The sequence below is a fragment of the Mustela nivalis genome (assembly GCF_964662115.1).
Source record: "Mustela nivalis genome assembly, chromosome: 14".
Taxonomy (NCBI): domain Eukaryota; kingdom Metazoa; phylum Chordata; class Mammalia; order Carnivora; family Mustelidae; genus Mustela; species Mustela nivalis.
In genome coordinates this window covers 44,395,212-44,414,325 of record NC_139033.1, presented here as the reverse complement: position 1 = coordinate 44,414,325, position 19,114 = coordinate 44,395,212, and the positions used below count along the sequence as shown (strand labels likewise).

Sequence of the window (19,114 nt, the reverse complement as noted above, 5' to 3'; positions counted from 1 at the left end):
GGAAGACTGGGAACACCCCCCCCCCATCAGAACCTGATTGATGGTGGGAGGCTGGAAAGGCTACCCAGGGACGATGGAGTCAGGAGAGAAGCTATAGGAAGCAAAGACCGCAGATAGAAGGAGGTGGCAGGGATGGGCACTGTGCTTGACCCTCGCGGGAGGGTGTCAGGAAGTAACCAGAGCCTGCGCTTCCAAGTCCTGTGTCCAGGCTGTCCTGTTCCCTTCCATTCCTTCTTGAGCCACCGCTGTGCCTGAAAGTAGGTCACATCGCTGTCTGCTACAGAGACATGGAGGGAGATAGACACCAACTAGGTCATCGTAGCTGCTGGGGCCTGGTGAGCCGGCTGAGACCAATGACTGCCCGATTGAAGACAACCCGGAAAGACTCTTTGATGTGGCAGGGAATCCTTAACGGCCACATCCACACCACAAAAGTTCAGCCCTGCTTTCTGGGAATGGAACAACTAATTGAATTTCTTGAAATGGTACATTTCCTTTAGTCAGAGAGAGGTACAGCCTGTGTCCTTAAAGTATTCCCTTACAAAATTAACAAGTTGAAGGCGATTATTTCTTTTACCAAAGATATTTGCAATAGGACTGCGGACTTCCGACTCCAGTTAAAGCAGAGTTGCGTGCAGGAAGTTCTTGCAAGCACGCAGCTTTGAAGGAAATCATCTTTATCTACTCATGTCCCATCTTTCTTCCTCATTGGAAATATTCGCCAGGATAAGAGCGTGTTCCTTCTAGTTTTCAGGTTGGACAACACATGGGTCAGGACCCGTTATTTTCCCATGGTACTCATCACATGAATATTAAACTTGGCAGCTTAGCTGTTAGTTTTAATGTGGAAGGAGGGAAAAGGAGGAAGCAAGGTACCCCTGCATAGATCAAATATGGCAACCCTGGGAATGTATACTTTTGACACTGCCAACTGTCCACAGTGCGAATCCAAGGGAAACCATGAGTGGGCTAACCTTTTACTTGGCTTGCTGTAAATCATGCTTATCATTTGTTCATTCATTTTCACATAATACCAAAAAACGTCATGGAGTACCTGCTATGTGACCGTCACCGTGCAAAGTGCATTGTGATGGAAATGGAAACCAGGGGTCCGTTGCCCATGAGACGCAACCCCAGTGAATTCTGGGTTGGCGCGTGCTATGGTTGGTGCTGGGTCTCAGATCCACCGCTCTCTTGGGCACTGCGTAAGGTTCCATCCTGGGCCTGAGTTCATGTACCCACTCTACTGCGCATTGCTTTGGGTCTGCCATTTAATTGAATCCAACCTCTCTTTCCTCTCCTGTCGAGAATGGATAATAAGAGTACCTCCCTCTCTGATGTGAGGTTTAAATTAGTCGATACGTGTAAAACTCTTCACTCCATGCCGGCTCCGTGAGTGATAGAAGCTCTTATTATCCTTATCACAGCTTACAATCCTTGCAGACATATTTAGTTCCTTCTTTGGTAAGGAGACCTTTTGAATACCTTCCAGGGAAACGGAATTGCTCACTCAGTGGAAGGGAGTGTATTTATGGGGCAGGACTGGAGGGGAAGGAAAGCCTTTGCAGGCTAGCTTCCCCCCATTGTTGGGCTAGCTTATCCGTACGGGACGCAGCTCAGGGATGCCCTAGCCTCACCTTGCCATCTTCTTTGTCATCTCTGGCTGCCCAAGGTGGCCTTGGAGGTGGCCTAGGAGGTAGCCTAGGAGTGCACAGGCAATATTTCCCCATGGACAAGCTGCCTCGACCTCTTCCCCAGCTCTCAGTGTTCTCGGTTAAGTGGAAGAGTCTCACTGAGCATGGGCAACATGGGAGATACTCTTTGAGAGGTCAGACTTTGACAGGGAAGGCAGGACTCTGAGGAGTCTCCTAGCCTTTGCCTACTCTGTGGTCCCGGCCATGACCCGGAATTCAACCCCATTCCCCCACCCCCGCAACCAGGTGCTTCACACCAAGCAAAGAGCACAGAACCAGGGCAGAGAGCAGGGGCCAAATGCTGTTCTGGCGTCAGTGACCGTAGCCCAGGAAGGGCCATTGCATGGGACCTTCCTTATGGGTGCCTGACTCCCAGTCCCAGTTGGAGCCAGCCCACCTTCCAATGGGAGCCTTGTTTTGAATCCCTGTGGAGACCATGCCTACCTTCTTGAACCCTGAAGCTTATTCATCCCTTTGCCCAACAGGGTGAACTCTTGGTACTGCCTCCCTGGCTCTTGTTCCTTCTGTGACTTCTCCAGACCATGTTCATCCCCTGTTGGGTCCTGACCCCTCTCAGCCTGTCTGGCGTCAGCTCTGTAGACCGAGAATACTCTTGGACCATCCTCTTTGCAGGCTGGTCTGGGCACAAGCACCTCCCATGTGGGTTGAGTAAACATGTATCCAAAGACTGGCCAGGTGTGTGCCCATGTGTCCTGTCTTTGGACTTCCAGCACCTCGTTTAATCCTCACAAGGGAAGGTTTGCTTAAGTTCTCCGTTTTAGAGCAGAGGAGACCACGGCCCAGAGAAGGGAAGGGAGCAGACCTACGGCCTGGCCCGACTGGCCTCTGGCCTTGCACTCAGGATGGACTTGGCAGAAGTGGGATGCTTGTTACAACCTAGAGGGCCTGTGGAGTCAAGTGGTGGGCACCAAACATCCACAGTGTCATTGTCACTGTGCAGGCCAGCGAACAGCCACCTTGGTTCTCAGAGGGCTTACAGTCTAACCGAAGACTGGGGGGATCCGGGTCTTCAGATCTCCTGTATTTAATGGGAGGAGAGTTGCAGTGATGGATGGAGGGCTGAGGGAGCCGTGGAGCGTCATAACTGCTTATGACCAGGAGACATTCCTCGGCTGAGAGCCGTGATCTCTAGGCCCCGGGTCACCTGTGAATGCCACCGGCCCACAGAGGAAAGGGGGTGGCCCAACTCTGGTCCATCCAGAGCTGTCAATCATCTTAACTTTTCATCCAACCAGTAATTATGGAGGACCACAGTATCTATCACCACGGGGCATGCAGAAGTGAAGGAAACACGGCCCCTCAACTCCTGAAATTTCAAAATGTGCTTGGGGAGATAAGCTAAGAAGCAACAACCTAGCTTATTTAGATACCAGGATGGAGCACTAAGAAGTTTACCCAATGTGCCATGTCACCAAGTTGATCAATTCTCATGCGAACCAGGATTGGTTCTTTTATGGGCATTGATGCCAATGGCAAAGTCTGGACAGTATTGCAGGGGTGAACAGAAGTGGGGAAGATGTGGCAGACAGAGGGAAAAGCCTGGTTCCAGAATGTGTGGTGCAAGGGTAAGGCAGCAGCTACATGGGGGTGGGGTGCGGGATGGACACCCCTTAAAGCTCTGGGAAACAGTCTACCTCCAACCCCAAGGCAGGAACCTGGGTCTCCTGGCCCCCGGCCCAGGGCACCTTCTGTTGCATTACCATAAGCAGAAGCTTAAAGCCAGTCCTCAGGACCAGCAGCGTGGGGTACAGATGGGGAGGTGGGGGATAGTGATTAACGCTTTTCCTCCAGGTAGGCTTCTGATCTGACACAGGAGCACAGGCAGTGAGAGCAGAAAGAATTGCTTCCTCCACGGAAGTGATTTGGTTGGAAAAGCTGTGGTTCTGCCAGGAGTCCTGGCCATGCCTTTAAATCCTGGCCCTCGAGTGAGCCACCCAGGCCCATAGCCCCGAAGCCAATCCCATGGGCCCAGCTTGTGCACACTGACCTTCCTGGTTATGCCAGGGGTGCTTGGAGCCTGGAGCTGGGTGGCTCTGCAGGCCAGCTCTCCACTCCTACTAAAGGGTCACACTCTGGTCAATGTCGCATTCTCAAAAAAGAAAGGAGGGAGGGAGTGGGGATCTCATCCTTGTAAACCTCATGGATAAAGGGCACAGCAAGTGCATCAGCTTTCCCTTCTGTTTCTGCAATAGGGCCATTCGGCAGATGGGCGCTGCCCTTCTGACATACCCCACCTCGGGAGGGCTACAGGGAGGGCCTGGCGCTTGGCTGGGGAGGCATTTTGCTATGTTCCGGGGAGGCAGCATCAGTGTTTGGAGCTGCTGGCAGCGGAGGGCTGTGTGCTCGTACGCCAATGGGTCCTCACCAAGCTAACTGCATCGTATCAGTGACCCAAAGAGGGTAGCACAGGGCCCAAGATGGGGAGGGACGGTCAGTGAGCAAATGACCAAAAAAAAGACAAAAACCTGCATTTGCTTCCAAAATAAAACCAAGCAAAAACTGATGGTGGCTTGATTAAATACAGGAGCAGGAAGGGAAAGGCTTGGATTACATGAGTACTTGCCTTTCACACCCCGGAGGGAGTGATCACTGCTGTGGTCCATGACCTAGGCCGACACAGGTAAGCCAGAGGTCTTCCCACGGCCCTTCGGCAAAAGGAGAAAAATGCTAAGTTCACAGTTTCCTTGGAGACTGAGGTCAGGTGAAAATGATCACATTTGTGCAGAATCGTTCTTGAAAACCTCTTAAATGGCCTGTGAACTTGAGAACACTTGGTCCGGAGTATGTACCCTGGGTGATAATTGTGTACATATAAATGTATCCTGTGTGGTCTGCTACAAAGAGGGCATGAGCCCCATAGGGTATTTTCATTTTATTTCTAAGTACATGTGGGTGAACTTGAGCAAGGTAAGCAAGCACATGCCTGGGACCCTGTGTAAAAGGCCGTCTGTAGGGTGGCGTCATACTTTGCACACAGCGGAGGCTGATCCGAGTAGAGGACCACCTTCTATTTAAAGTCCTGTCCTTTGTGAAATGAGGGTTATGGTAGATGGAACGTCCTCAGGCAGAGAGAAACGTAACAACTCCCCATTTTTAAATTTAAATTTTACCGGTCTATAAAATTGAAAAGGCTGGGAACTACTAATCTAGGCCTACTACTTTATTTAAATCAAAGAAACTCTTAAGCTTTGTATGTTGAAGACTAAACAGAAGGAGAGTCAACTCTTCCATTTTTTTTCTCCCATAGTGAACATCAGTCTCAGTTTTGGCTCTGTCTCTGTCTGTCCACCTAGTCATTCTGGCTGGGCTCCAATGTCACTTTCTTAGACCTTTTCCTGTCCTCTGGTCGAAAAGCATTGTCCTCTTCTTCGTTTTGGTTGTTTCTTTTTGTTCCAGTTCACCGGTCTCTGTTTAAGTGATCTCTTTCTTTTTAGCTCCATCTTGTTGGCTGCCCCCTTCCCCTTGCGGGATGGAAGCCCTGGTCAGTCCACTGCTGGGTTCGCGGGAGTGTCGCAGGAGTGAATGAAAGCCCAGTGGTTCCTGAGGGAGGGGCCACATTTTGGCCTCTCGCTCCCAGCACCAGTGCCTGTGCTACCCTTGGAGGTGCTCCACAGTCTGAGCATAGAAGCCAGTCTCTCCACACCCTCTCCCTGCACCTGCTCCTCGTCTCATGTGGCTTGACCTCTTCAGTGGCCTGCTAGCTGCCCGCTGCCCTCTGGCCTGGCCAGGCTGACCTGACTCGGTGTTTCACTCACCACTTCTCTTGTGAAGGGGGGCGTTGACTGTCTACATGGAGGAAGCTGAGGCTGCAGCAAGCTGCACTTCTGTCCCCTGAGAATGTTCTGGACACAGCCAGGGGGCTCAGGAAGCGGTTGGTGAGGGGACCCTGGTGCCCACATTCTAGGATGGCGTCCCTGGGGGTTTGAGCTGCTGCTTCCTGGCAGGTGCATGAGGGACATGGGTGGAAATACTGAGGAGGCCTCAGGGGTGGGGGGGCTTCCCGGCATAAGGATTTGGAGTGCAGATGGTGACATCTCACTAGCACAGACTGTGCCAAAGAAAAGAAGAGGGTGAGGGGCATCTCAGCATCACTGCTAGAGGTCATTTGGTCAGGAGATCCCGCCACACGGCCCGCAGGTGCCCTCATACTTACTGACCCCTGACTACTCCCAGTTTGTGTACTGAGCTGTACCAGAGATCATTCAGGAGAAGCAAGAGCAAAGCCATTAATTAACGCCTGCTTCCTGGCAACCTGCACCAAGGCCGCCATCTTTCTTAGTCGGCTTCCGGTAACTGAGGGTAGCCTCAGGCACCTCTTCCTCCGGGAGGTCCTTGTTCCATTTCATTTCTTGCACCTCTTCCAGCCTTTGGTCTGCCATGGCTCGAAGGCGGTAGCTTTTTCAGTTCATTAGGCCTCCCGGGACCCTCAGTAAATGTCCCTCATCAGGAGAGTGGAGAGCACATGTCTGTCCCAGTTGCATCCGCATGGCTGCTGCCATGTCAGTGAGCCCCGGGAATATCACTGTGCATCCAGGATGGCCCCTGGGCTCACTTGCACAATGGAAGGCTGACAATGGTCGTGGAAAATCCGGCCCCTCAGCAATGGGTTCCTTTACATTTTATGCCATAGAATGCAGAAAGAATGCTCTAACATTGTTCTGTTGTTTATCAGAAAGAATGCTCTAACGTTGTTCTTTTGTTTCTCAGTTTCTGTTCATGTTCTCGCCCATTTTTTCTCTTCATTCAGAAATTGTCAAGCAAATGCCATTTGTATTTGCAATTGCCCAGTGGATTCTTCCTGACGTGGGTTCCAGTGGGAAGGGGCGGGGGTGGTCATGTTTGCTTCCCATGACTTCATGGATATAATGAGATCCCATGCCGGACTGCTTAGGACTTCTTTGGTTATGAGTGATAGAAACCCACCTCAAAATATTTGAAAGATAAAAAGGGGAAATTTATTGGCTCACAAAATCAAAGGAAGTCATGACTAAAGAGGCAATTATTTTCATCTTCATTTTCCACCAGGAGGCACCCGGTGTGGCAACAGAGCCGGGATCCAGGTTGTGTGATGGGTGTGTGAGACATCAGTCAGGACTCCTTTGGTTTTTATGGTGAGAAACCCAACTTGAAGGAAAAGGGAGGGGTGGGTTCCCCATGAGGGCCCGCTTCCCCATGGCAGCGAGCTAGTCTCTGTGACTGCGCTACCATGCAGCACAGACCCCCAGATGATGATGAAGGTCATGGGCTCAGCCTGAAGACTGACACAGGCAAAATGTTCACGGGCAATTCTGGGGGGTCCCAAAGAACCTAAGTTCAGCTCTTCCTCTAGAAGAATGTCCAGTTCTCTTGGAGCCAGCAACAATAGGCAAGCAACAGCACTTTTTCAGAGTGAGTGGAGTCTAGGGTCTGCATTCCAGGGTGTGAGTGGAATTGTAAGCAGGGGGCAATGCTGGTGGTTCAGCCTCTTGGTCTCATCCCTGTCTACGTTTATCTTTGTTTTTTACATGGGGGCTCTACCTAAGGTCTTGTTTTTTTTTTTTTATTCTTTTATTTTTTTTTTTAAAGTCTCTACTGCTTGAAAAAATAAATTAAAAGAAAAGAAAACCACAAATTTGAACACAGGGAAGCTTGTCTGCCCCTCACCTTTCTTTCTAGAACAGTGCAGCCTAGAGATTCCAGGAATTTTAGAAACATTACCTGTTTATTTCACTGGACGTGACCCACACATCCTGCCCACGTGCCCACAGTGAGACCTTGGTAGGATAACTTCTTAGAAGCTTTGAAAAAACATGACTCCCCGCAGGAGGAAGCCTCTGCTATTGAGACAAGCTTATTGTCAGGGAGCTGTACATGGCATTTTTATGGCCCATTAAGTTGCCAAGTGCTGTGGCTGCTTTGTACTGTTCACTCTTGGGATATCTCCCCAAGTTGGGCTGGAGATGGGGGAGCCTGGGGAGGCCTGAGCCAGCTTGGCCAGAGGTTCTGTCCTGCCTTTTCAGGGCTCCAGCTCCCTTGGCTTGCCCAGTGGGCACAGCAGAACCAATATCCTGTCTTTCTTCTGCCAGACTACTGATAAAGCCCTCTACCTGAATCTTCTGGTATCTTCTGGAGAGAAGGAACCTTTGGTTCCCATGTACTTCTTGCGAGCGACAGGAGCCTAGTAGGGCCGATCAACATGCATGCTCAGGAAGGAGAGGAGAGGGTTCGAGGTCTCCAAGAGGTCCAGGTGGAGAGTTGACATCCAGGTGTGTCACTGGACAGAGAAGAGTGGGAACACACGCCTACCTCGTCAGAAAAGTGGTGAAGACGCCTCGCCACGTGAACCCCCCCAACTCCCCTGCTTCCCAGTAAAGGCCACACAGTGCTGTTCGTCCAGATCTTCTGCAATCTGGGGGATGCTTTACACACTAGGAGGAAGACTCTTGTATTGGTATAATCCTCTCCCTCTGCAAAGCGCTGAAGTGTGAGCAGAAGATAACAGACATGTGAGACCGTTCGGCTTGGATGATTTCTATCAGGCTCAGGTCTGGGATTAGTAGACACAGGTCTTTCCCTGAGGGGAAAGTGGGCACGGGGTTCCACGAAGTGTGTATGTCTTTCCAGCTTCCCTGCCTTTCCCATCTTGCTGGTCCCTGCAGGTGTGCCCGATGGTGGGGCTGGGCCAAAAGGTGGGGGAACCCTGCCTCCTTTGGGGATTTGGGTCTCCTCAGACAAATCAAAAGCACTGGGAAGTAGGGGACTGGGCAGGGTCTCAGGCTGTTGGTTGGATGAGGGACCAGAAGACCCCAACACAGAGCCTGGTCCTCCACCCCTAGAGCTGCATGACCCTATGCGTTATGGCCCCAAAGGCCTGGAGTGGACAGGTGTGGGGTTAGTAGCACTTGCCCACTAGGGAGTATCTGATGGCCTTAGGACCACCCATATCAGACAGGGCCCTGGAGAACCGCATGAAAGGAGCAAGCTGCACCTGTGGAGGGAGCACATGGGGAGACCCTGAGGCCAGCCTCGTGCTGTGAGCCTGCAGCTGGGACCATGCTGTAGGATCTGGTTGGGAGAGCCAGGAGCGTCCTCATGTTCTAGGTCCACCATCACAAAGTACCACCAACCAGGGGACTCAAAGAACAGACATTGACTGTCCCCCAGTTCTGGATCTAGAAGTCTGGGATGGAGGGGTCTATAGGGCCAGTGTTTTTTCTGAAGACTCTGGAGAAGAATCCTTTCTTGCCGCTAGCTTCTGGTGGCTGCCAGAATTCTTTGTGTCCTTTGGTTCAAGCTTGTGTTGGTCCAACACTGCTGGTGTCTTCTCATCGCCTTCTCCCTCTGTGTCTCCAGTTTCTCTGTAGCTAAATTTCTTTCTTCTTCTAAGGACAGCAGGCATTGGGTTTAGGGCCCGCTCTCCTCCAGTACGAACCCATCTCTACTGGATCCTATGTGCAAAGACCCTATTTCCAAACGAGGTCATGTTCACAGCTCTGCAGGGTAGGACTCCAACTAATCTTATTGAGGCACAGAACTGTACCTGTTCCAGGAGGAGAAGAGGATGACAGAGATGGCCCCAAACTGGACACTGGTCAGGAGCACCAGTGCTGGCCCTCAGAATGCTTTGGTCCTTCCCTGTCTGCCCACAGCACCAAGCAAATCTCCACACACTCCCGTGACACTCATGTCATTGGCCAGCAGTTGGAGGCAGTAACATACCTTCTCATGAGCATCTCTCAAACTCCTTAGGACTCAGCCCAGGTTCCAGCTCCGTGGCGAGGGCTTCTCCGACCCTTCTCCTAAGGAGGGTCCTCATTTCTTCTTTGGCTGCCGAAGGCGTCTCTGTTCAGTGTCTCCATGGCCCGTGGCATCCATCAGCTTACTCCTTTGTGTTCCCTGACCTCTAGGGCTGGAGCTGGGTCTGTTCGTTCTGGTTTTCTCCCTCTGAGGCACCTGGCACAGGGGAGGCCTTTAGCGCTGGCTGCGTGAGAAAGGACCATGGATGGACGTACGGGTGGGCGGGTAGACGGACAGAGGCGGAGTAACAGGAGTCTCCCCTGACCATCCCCACCCCCGCTGGTACATCCCCTTGCCAGCCTGCTCTGCTCAGTGGCGTTTTCGTCAATTATCACAGCATCTGCTTATCTGACCGTTGTCTCTCTGCTTTCACTAGAATGTGTGCTCTGTACAAACAAGCATTTTGCCTATTTCTGTTTTACTACTGTATGTGCAGTGCCTAACATGGCCATTTTTATAGGTCAAGGTGAATGGAAGAGCGGGTGGGTTTTGGGGGGGTTGGAAGTGGGGAGCCTAACGGGAGCGTGTCACTGTGATCACAGAGTCAGTGGGTTGCAGAGCCGCCCGAGCAGAGCCATCTCTGTGCAGGCTCCTTGCTCGGTGAGTTCGTTGGCCCTCGCTCACGACACTCTTCCCCCAGGGACAAGGCCCTTGCACTCCCAGCCTGGGGCCTGCAGCTCTGCTGGGCTTGCCTTTACTGCGCAGAAATACTGCCCCGGGTTGTGAGGACCCGCCTCAGCCTGCCCTGGGATGGGCGGACTTCACATAACGTGTTTCTGCAACTGGAGCCATCAGGGACTGGCCCGCAGAGCTGCGTCTTAACGTTGCTGACCTCCGAGTCGGGGGTGTGTGTGTGTGTGTGTGTGTGTGTTGCACGTGTATTCAGCCAGTGCAGCATGCAGAAGGAGTATTACCTTCCCTCTGTCCCTGGAGAGGCTTGGTTTATATAATCTACTTGTCTCCCAGGCCCATTTAGTGAGCAAAAGTGGTCAGAGGTTGGGGGGGGGAGGGGCAGACTGCAGCCAGGTCTCAGAGGGCTGGGAAGAAGGGTTCTGAGCGGAGAAGTGGAAGAAGACCAGGCATAGCCGGGGGTGGTCACCGGGGGTGGTCCAGCATAGCGCTCTGTGACAGAAGACTGCGGAGACCCGCCAGGCAGCTGGTAAACCAGAAGGCCGGTGCTCTCATTTATGGAGGTGTGGGCGCCCTCCCACCTGGACCGACATTACCTGGACTGACATCCATAGGGACCTCTTTCAAAGCATGGAGTGGAAGAATTTGTTAAGCAAAGAATTACAGCAAAGGCCACTCTCTGCTCTTAGAGGGTAATTCCAACAAGCCTGATAAATTTCTCATTCTCCACTTGAGGGATAGATTCTAAAAAGCAGGGATCGATCTCTGGTGTAAAGCCAAAGCCCCATCTCCCCTGGCCAGGCCTGGAGATACCAGTGCACACTCCTTTCTGGATTCTCATTAGTCACACTGGTCATTGGGTGCCTCTTGCCTAGGATGTGCCGCCCTTTGCCACCCTGGCTTATGTAAAATGTTTTAGGGCTGCTGCTTCCTGGAGAGTGATTGAGTGAGAAAGGAACACATTCCTTTGAGGCTGGATCTTCTTTCTTCTTTCTTTTAACACTTGGGGTTCCCTCTACCCAGAATATACTGCCCCCGGATTTTCTTCCCACCTTTTTAAATTGAGACGTGATTCACGTTACCCTGAAACTCACCCTTTTGAGGCATATGGTTAGTTGTTTTTTAGTATATTCACAAGGTCGTGCAACCATCTAATTCCAGAATATTTCCCTCACCCAAAAAGAAACCCAGTACTCATTAGCAGTCACCACCCCCTTCCTCCCTCTCCCCAGCCCCCGCCCACCACTCATCTGCTTTCAGTCTGCAGATGTGCCTATTCTGGACATTTCGTAAAGATGAGATTGTACAGTGCGTAGTCTTCGGTGGCTAGCTTCTTTGCCGGAACGCAATGATTCTAAGGTTCACCCACATCACCACATGTATCAGAACTTCCTTCTTTTTAGGGATACCTGGTGGCTCTGCTGGTTAAGTGGCAAACTCTTGGTTTCAGCTCAGGTTGTGATCTCAGGGTCATGGGATCGAGCCCCACATTGGGCTCTAGCTCAACAGGTCTCTGCTTAAGGATTCTCTCTCTCCATTTCCCACCAGTCTCTCTCAATCTCTCTCTCTCTCTCAAATAAATAAATAAATCTTAAAAAAAGAAAAGAAAAGAGTTTCTTCCATAGCCATATAATATTCCATTGTATGGACATACCACATTTTCTTATCCAGCTGTCGGTTAGCAGACCCTCGGGGTGTTTCCAGTCACAGCTGTTGTGAGTGAATGATGTTGAGGTGAACATTCGTGTGCAGAGTAAAGAACTTCTGCCAACGCAGATCAGCAGGCAGCTAGCCTGATGGCAGGGGTGTGACTGAGCACAGATTTCCTCTTTCTTCATCGGCTGGCCTCGTCTTTGCCCCTGTTGACACCAAGTCACCCTCGTCTTAGAAGGAGCACAGGCAGTATCCTGAGTTGCATGTGTCCCTTGGTGTCGACCACCTGCCTGAGAAGCAGAGTGGATGATTGCAGAAGGCCCTCCAGGGAAGCCAGTGTGAATCGTGTGCCTCTCTCCTGCAGGAGCCCCTGAAAGTCGTATGCAAGGCACTTACTCATTCGTTCACACAGTCCAAGTCCAATGGCAATGGTCTTGAGGGTCCTCCAGCACCCGGGCCTGGATTGCTCCTGGGGAGGGAGGGCCTCAGAAGTGCAAGACTTTGTCCTTTGTCACTTCTTTAACGGATTTCTGGCCTCGCCGTGAGGTCTGCCAGCCTCAGGCCAAAGAAGGCACAGGCCGAACTTCCGCCTTCCTTTCCCAACTCCGCAGCTGGGTCACCAGCCCTCTGCTCATCCCTCATCCCTCCCCTAACCTGAGCTCCCCCATCGCCGGGCAAACCACCTCAGTCTCTGTGCCAGGACTGGGGGCTCCACGAGGAGAGGGACCAGGGCAGCCTGGCCGGTTTGGGCCCACCCGGCCCTGAGCTGAGTGTCAGGACGATGGGGAAGATGATGAAGGTGAGGGAGATTGAGAAACCCCTGGAAAGACCTACAGAGGCTTGCTCCATACCAGGCCCTAGACTACGTTCTTTTCAACCCTCATCAGCTCAGCTAACCCTCACCGGGACCCGAGGAGGCTGATGCTCTTATGACAGATGTGCAAACCGAGAGCTGTCGAGGGGAGATTAGCTATTGAGGTCACACGATCATCGAAAGGGAGAGCCGAGAGCTGGCTGCTCCCCGTACAGCTGCAGAGCCCATGCTTAGACTACTGTGACCTCGTCTACGTGTGCACACATATATATTGATTTGGGGGGGGAGATAGATGGATGGACACTTCATTAGAAGCCCTGAGTGGCCGGCAGGTCCCCTGGGCCACACTGAGTTCAGGGAGAGCTAGGACTGCAACTGCGTTGGAGTCCCGAGGGCGGCTGCCTCCTGCTACGGTGCATGGAAAATGAGGACAGGGTGCAGGGCAGAGCCCCGGACTCTGAAGCCCCGACAAGGGCGGCTGCACGTCCCGGGCTCGTGGAAGACCCAGGGCTGCGGACAGCTCCTTCTGCCCGGCCCCGAGGTGAGGTCCCAGTCCAGGCCGCCAGCTTGAAAGGGAGCCTCAGCTTCCTTCCATTGTCTGCGTGGGGCACACCCAGTGTGTTCCTGCGGTGACCCGAGGCCCGGAGGGAGGGAAGGGGCCAGCCCAGAGCTGGGTCAGGATGGGAGAGGGGAAATGAGAGGGGAAGACGTGGTGTTTTTCCTTGTTTGTGTTTTGTATTAAAGAAAAGCAAATAATATCCTTTGAGAAAACCATTAAACAAAGCACATCCTAAGGCTGCAGAGGCCCATTGTGGCTGTCTGGAACCCGGAGTTCATTCATGACTTTTCGGCCAGATTATTGGAGGCGAGGGACAGGGTAGGAGGCGGAGGGTGTTATGACAATGAATGTTGAGATGTGCATCCCCTCCCTGGACTCCGTAGGAGGTTAGGCCGTGATGCATCCATAATGCTAGAGTCCCCTGTCCTCCTGAGCCTGTTGCCTGTTGTCCTCCTCCTGCCCCACCCTGGGAAGCTCCTTGAGACTGGCCAGAGCTGTCAATATCCAGCCCACCTCGGTTGGTGGCTACACCCTGAGAAGGCAGCCTGATGGGACCCTCCATGGTGGAACCTGCATCTAGAGGGCTGGTACCATAGAGGATCTGGGCCTCAGTCTACCCATCTATAAAGTGCAGACGGTTGGGCTAAAGGAACGCTCACTGACCGCTCTGCAGCACACTGGGCCCTGTCACTCCCTCTTACCCTGTACGTGTGAAGGGCCTCGTGGGCCACATGGGGGGTGACACTCCGGGTGTAGTCTGCATCAGACCTGTACACAGGTACCCCAGACCCAAGTCAGACTACCCCCTCCCCCCAGCCCTCCAGACCCAGGTCCCCTCCACCACCCCCTGCCCACCCCCACCCTTACAGGTTGCCCATAATATGCCAGTGCTCACACCCATGTCCCACGGTGATACACTTTCCTGCTGGGGGGAGGGCGATGGTTAAGAACAGAGCTGACCATCAGCCCAGCTTCTGCAGATCATTCTTCCTGGGGCCTGGCATTGGCAGAATCAGTCCCCTATTATAAGCAGAGGGTCCATCTCTAACCTTGACGTAGGTGTGTAGTTATTGTACCAATGGCAATGTACAAAAGACCGTTCTTGGGATTTTACCCAGTTTAAAGTTTAAAAAAGCATTGAATTATTTTGCATTTCTCCTAAACACTCCCCAGGAGTATGAGGAATAAGGTTCTTGAGGCGGAATTGGACAGGCCATCCTGGACCAGGGTGAGGCAGCCGGGGTCCTAGCACACTGCATCTCCATGACACTCGGGGTTTGCAAGGCACTGCATCTCCTTGATCCCCTCGACAGCCCAGAGAAGATCCTGACATCCCCAGTGTGTCAGGAAGCATAGAGAAGTCATGAGCGTTCAAAGAGTAACTTGTCCTTGGTCATGCAGCCATGAATCCGGGACCTGGCCCCAACTCGGTCACTAATTCTCCGCGAAACTTTGAGCAGGTTCATTCATCCCTCTGGCCCTGAGCGTTGTCATCTGGAATTTGCGTGACTGGATATAACACATTCTGAGGTCCCCTTTGTGTCCCTACTGTTCTTTAGTCCTATAATTCCAGCATCGTTGCCTGGTGGGAAATTGACTAACACAGTTTCCATTTCTCAGTCTGGATTTGGCGGTCAGAGTCTAGTCTTTCCAAACTCCCGATTTCCTTTTGGTCATAGACATTATCATCAATAGTTACGTTTAAGAAGGTCTTTGATCTCTTTCACAAGTTACTCACGATCCCCCTTCCTCCCACACCACACAGGGCTACCACCCGATGCCCCACGAAGTGGAGATCGCCCACACGAAGAAGTTGTTCCGACGGAGGAGAAATGACCGGAGGTAGGAGAGACTCCGTCAAGAGCTTTGGGTTTTCTGTCCTTGGCCGGCTGTCTCTAGTTCCATTAGTTCTGACCCATGAGATGAAGCAATGGGATCAGGTACCAGTTGGGAAGCAGGAGCCCCACTTCTCGGGGCTGGCCCAGGAAACAGATCCCTCCAGGAGGCCAGGGACAGGGTGCTGGTTCCACAGCTCAGGAAGAGAAAGGCTCTTTCCATTTGCAGCAAGGATAGCAGTCCTCAAGGGACTAGGTCCCAGCTAACATGTGTTTTGAGACATGGCCTCCAGGAGGCTCTGAAGCTCACTATTCCAAGGGCATCTGTGTCTCCTGCTCTTCCCTAGTCACTGCAAGTCGTCACTGGCTGTGCTCGGCTCTGTGGTGACAGGCGACCCGCAGATCCGCAGCCACGCGTGCACCTGCTCTCCAGTGCCTGGAGGAGCAGAACCCAGGGTCTCCCCATAGTTCGGCGTGCTGGGTGATAGCAAGGGGCCAGAAAAAAAGTGCCCCGAGGCAGCTGGGGTTCGGAGTCCCAGGAAGACCTGCCTTTGTTCCTGGGGAGACTTTTGCATGGAAAAATCTTCGTGGTAGATTTCAAGTGGAAAACTCCAAGTACAGAGCGATGTTTGTAGTCTGTGGACGTTTATAGTAAAGCAGGATTAGAGTATGTTTTCTGTGTGGATATGCATCAAGTTATTTCTGGTTGGAAACATTAGAAAAAAGGAAGGAAGGGAAAGAGGCAGGAAAGAAGGAAAGAGAAAAAAGGCTTCTGCCCAGGGAATTAAAATGAGGCGTGTGCCTCTATAGGGAATCACTTCTTGGATCAAAGGGATGGCCTGTGGTTTTACCTTTAACGAACAGAATATTCTTAGAGAGTCTAGGCGACATCCCTTCCTTGCAAAGTGGAGGTGCCTGTTCTCCTCCTGCCCCCTTGAAATGAGGGCCATGGCTGACTAGGGTCCCTGGGCTTCCCCTCCACACAGGGGCCCTGAACAAGGCACGTTGGGTGCTGGCCACAGCTCAGGCCGCCTGGAGGACAGGTCCCCAGGACTCCTCGTCATCAGCTGGTGGACTTAGCGGGTCAGAGGCCCTCCCAGGAGACAGGAACCACACCACTAACTAGGAGGAAGGCCATCCTGGCTTAGGAACCAGAAACACTAGGCTTGTTATGAAGCAGCAGGGAAAGGGGAAACTGAGCCAGGAGCGTTGGACCAAGCCATGACCAGAATCATTGACGAGAATGATTACTGTGTGGACCGCCTCAGTGCTGTGCTGCTTTGCCAAGATAATGCCTCGTTTCTGGGCTCCTAGAGGAGGGAAGAAGAAGGGAGCACATCTCTAAAAGGGGAATGGGGCTCTCGGGCGACTGGGGAAGGAGAGTAGAGGCTGGGTGTCCCTCCTCCCCTGTCCCCCAGCCCGGTCCCGAGTCTGTGTCTGGAGGTGCGGGGAGTCCCCGAGCTTTGAATGTACAGTCACCCCCTGACCCAGAAGCAGCAGTAGGCTGCTGCTCTCCTTACAGGCCAGCCACACCTTGGCTCGTGGACCTGGCCGCCTGTCTAAGCGGGACCGCCCCCCCCCCACCCCCGGACAGCGGTGGGCCTCCGGAAAGCAGCCGCTGCCCCAGGAATATAGGAAGAGGGGTGTGACAGGCACGCACGGGGAAGCTGACCTTCCGCCGGGCCATGCTCGTGTGAACGAATGCCCGGTTAGGTCAGCGCACCTCGCAGAGGATGTGGACCCGGGACAGGGTCCAAAGCGAGGCAATAAAGATGATTAAAGGGATGGAAAGTATGTCCCGGGAGGAGAGGCTAACGGGACGGGGCCAGGGAAGAGGAGGCTGCAGGGAAAGCACGGTCACGCCAATAAATTCGTGAAAGATTTACATGGAGGCTAAGAGCAGCTGCGTCACATTCAGAGGGACCCAAACCAGGGGCAGCCAGCCGGTAATGGAAGAAGACGGTGTTCAGCTAGACCCAAGATGGGCTCGGGGAAGAAACGGCTTGGTCGCTGAAGCTGGCCTGTGTGGTGCCTTGTAGCCTGGAGCAGGAAGTCTGCTTCCTATCCCGGCTCCGGCGGGAGGCCAGGCTGGGCGTGCCCTTGTTGCTTTTCGTTTCAATTGTTGAAGTCAGAGACGCATACCCTGGAATTAGACCCTGGATGTGAATTCGGCCTCCCCCATTCACTAACTCTGTAACCTGGGCAACTTGCTGCATGCCCCTATTTCCTCTTCTGTAAAGTGGGTCTATGAAGTGGGAGGCTTGAACGATCAAATCCTTCTAAGGCCCCTAGAAACGGGCTTAGTGCTGGCCCGTTCTTGAGTCCAAGGTACACAGAAAGCTCCAAAAGGTGAGGGGTGAGGAGATGGCTGCAGAGGGGCTGGGCTGTCCCCTGTGATCTCACTTAGGAGTCCAGGGAGCTTTGCCCTGCATTCCCTCCAGGGTCAACCACCCAGGCAGACAAGGCAGGAGGGCCCCTCTGCTCCCACACTCCAGGGGCTGCTCCCAGGGGCTCTATGATTAAAGTTGAACTGTGAATGTCTTCTCCTTGTTTTGCAGAAAAAGTTTAAGCTCCTGAACAGTTCCTAGGTTGTTGTCCTGGAAAATGTTCTGAAAACTTTTTGAACAGCTAGTAACCACTTCTTTCTTTTGGGAAATGACTCAGATATTTGCTTTTTTCAGGCAAAACGATGCATTTCGTGATAGCAAAGTACTGAGTATTTCAAGTACTCCTCAGAGAGCAGCGGCCTTGGGTGCTCTGTCCCCGGAGCCCTGCCGGCTGGAGGGGGCCCTACAGAGGTTCCCCTCCTGCCCCAATCTACCCACCCAGCAGGTGCAGACAGAGGAGGGGGCTCCCAGAGGGCAAAGTCATGGCCATGCTGCTGACCCACTGCCTGTGTTGAGTGAGTGCTCCCCTGCTGGGCTGAGACATTCTCTCCACCCCTCCCCACCCCGCTCCATTTTGCAGAGTGAGCAAACTGATGCAACGAACAGCCAGCAGTGCCTGTGTTCCCTGGGAAGCTGACTCTGGGTTGGAGAGGAGCGGGCAGGGCCCTTACTGAGGCACATCCTTTGGAACAATAGCTGTAGAGGGGAAGGGAAAGGAGCAGGGTAGGGCAGAAGGAGAAGCTGGGCTGCAGGCAGTCTGGCTGGGGAGTTCTGACCCTTCAGGGAGGTGACTTCAGAGCTGTCCCACGATGGAGTGAAGGAGCAGGTCTTTATGTCCTCACTGCCACAACCTTATGCCGGCAACTGTCATCACCCAAGGCAGTTTCCATAGGGGCTGAGAGCTGGGGGGGTGTCTGCCCCAGCACGTGCAGCCGCTGGTGGGGGGAGAAGTACACAGTTCCTGAAAGGGAGACTGGGTGGTCCCTTACAACGAACACCCCAGTGGGAGCAGTACTTAACTCTCCTCCTGGGACTGATAGAGTGGTGCTCCGTACTACATTCTGGGCTCTGGAGCAGAGCAGGGAAGTGCCAGGCTTGGTCCCTGCTCTCCGGGGCCAGAGGTGTAGCTTGCACAACCTCTCTGGCTCCTGAAGCCACCAGAACGTGGTGTGTGACTGTGCAGCATCTGAGCGTTCAGAGAAAGGAGCCAGCAGGGGATGGCTGAGGAAGGCTTCCTGGAGGAGGTGGGCTTTGTACTAACCGTGAAAGAGGATTTGGAAGGGGGTTGGGAGGAGCGTGAAAGTTGCCACAGCTGGACAGGTGCGGGAACCAGGGATTCCTACCACCCCCTAGAAGTCACCCCCCAAATCTCCCTAGGCACAGCCCTAGGTGCTGCTGCCACCACCCCAGCTGAACTAAGTGGAAGGGAAAAGCCAGAGTTCCTGATTCCTGATGGGTCCCAGCCCAGGGTGATACAAGCCCCTGTCAACCCTCCAGAGCCCAGCCTCTTAACAGAGCGGGGCCTCGAACATAGGCACGTTCCCTCCCACGCTGCCCTCACAGCTGAGGACACAGGAGAGCCGTTCTCCAGATTAATCTCTTTCATTAAGTGAGGTCTCAGAACGGTTCATTGGCTGCATGTGCAAAGCAGATTTGGAAGGAAGAAGGAAAGAATGCTGTGGTCATCCAGCTATGTGTCAGATGGTCCTGCTGGGTGAGGAGCAGGAGAGCAAGCTGTCCCCACA

At 53.1% G+C, this 19,114-nt stretch overlaps 1 protein-coding gene across 5 annotated transcripts in view; it reads left to right on the top strand.

Moving 5' to 3' along the window:
• The window catches only part of CTIF (cap binding complex dependent translation initiation factor), a 284,019-nt gene that overhangs the window by 137,494 nt on the left and 127,411 nt on the right, over positions 1 to 19,114 (top strand). For all 5 annotated transcript variants that reach the window (XM_082699263.1, XM_082699267.1, XM_082699266.1 and 2 more), the window contains one exon: positions 14,913 to 14,989. In XM_082699263.1, the coding sequence (XP_082555389.1) occupies positions 14,913 to 14,989 (77 nt within the window). The remainder of the gene's footprint in view (positions 1 to 14,912; positions 14,990 to 19,114) is intronic.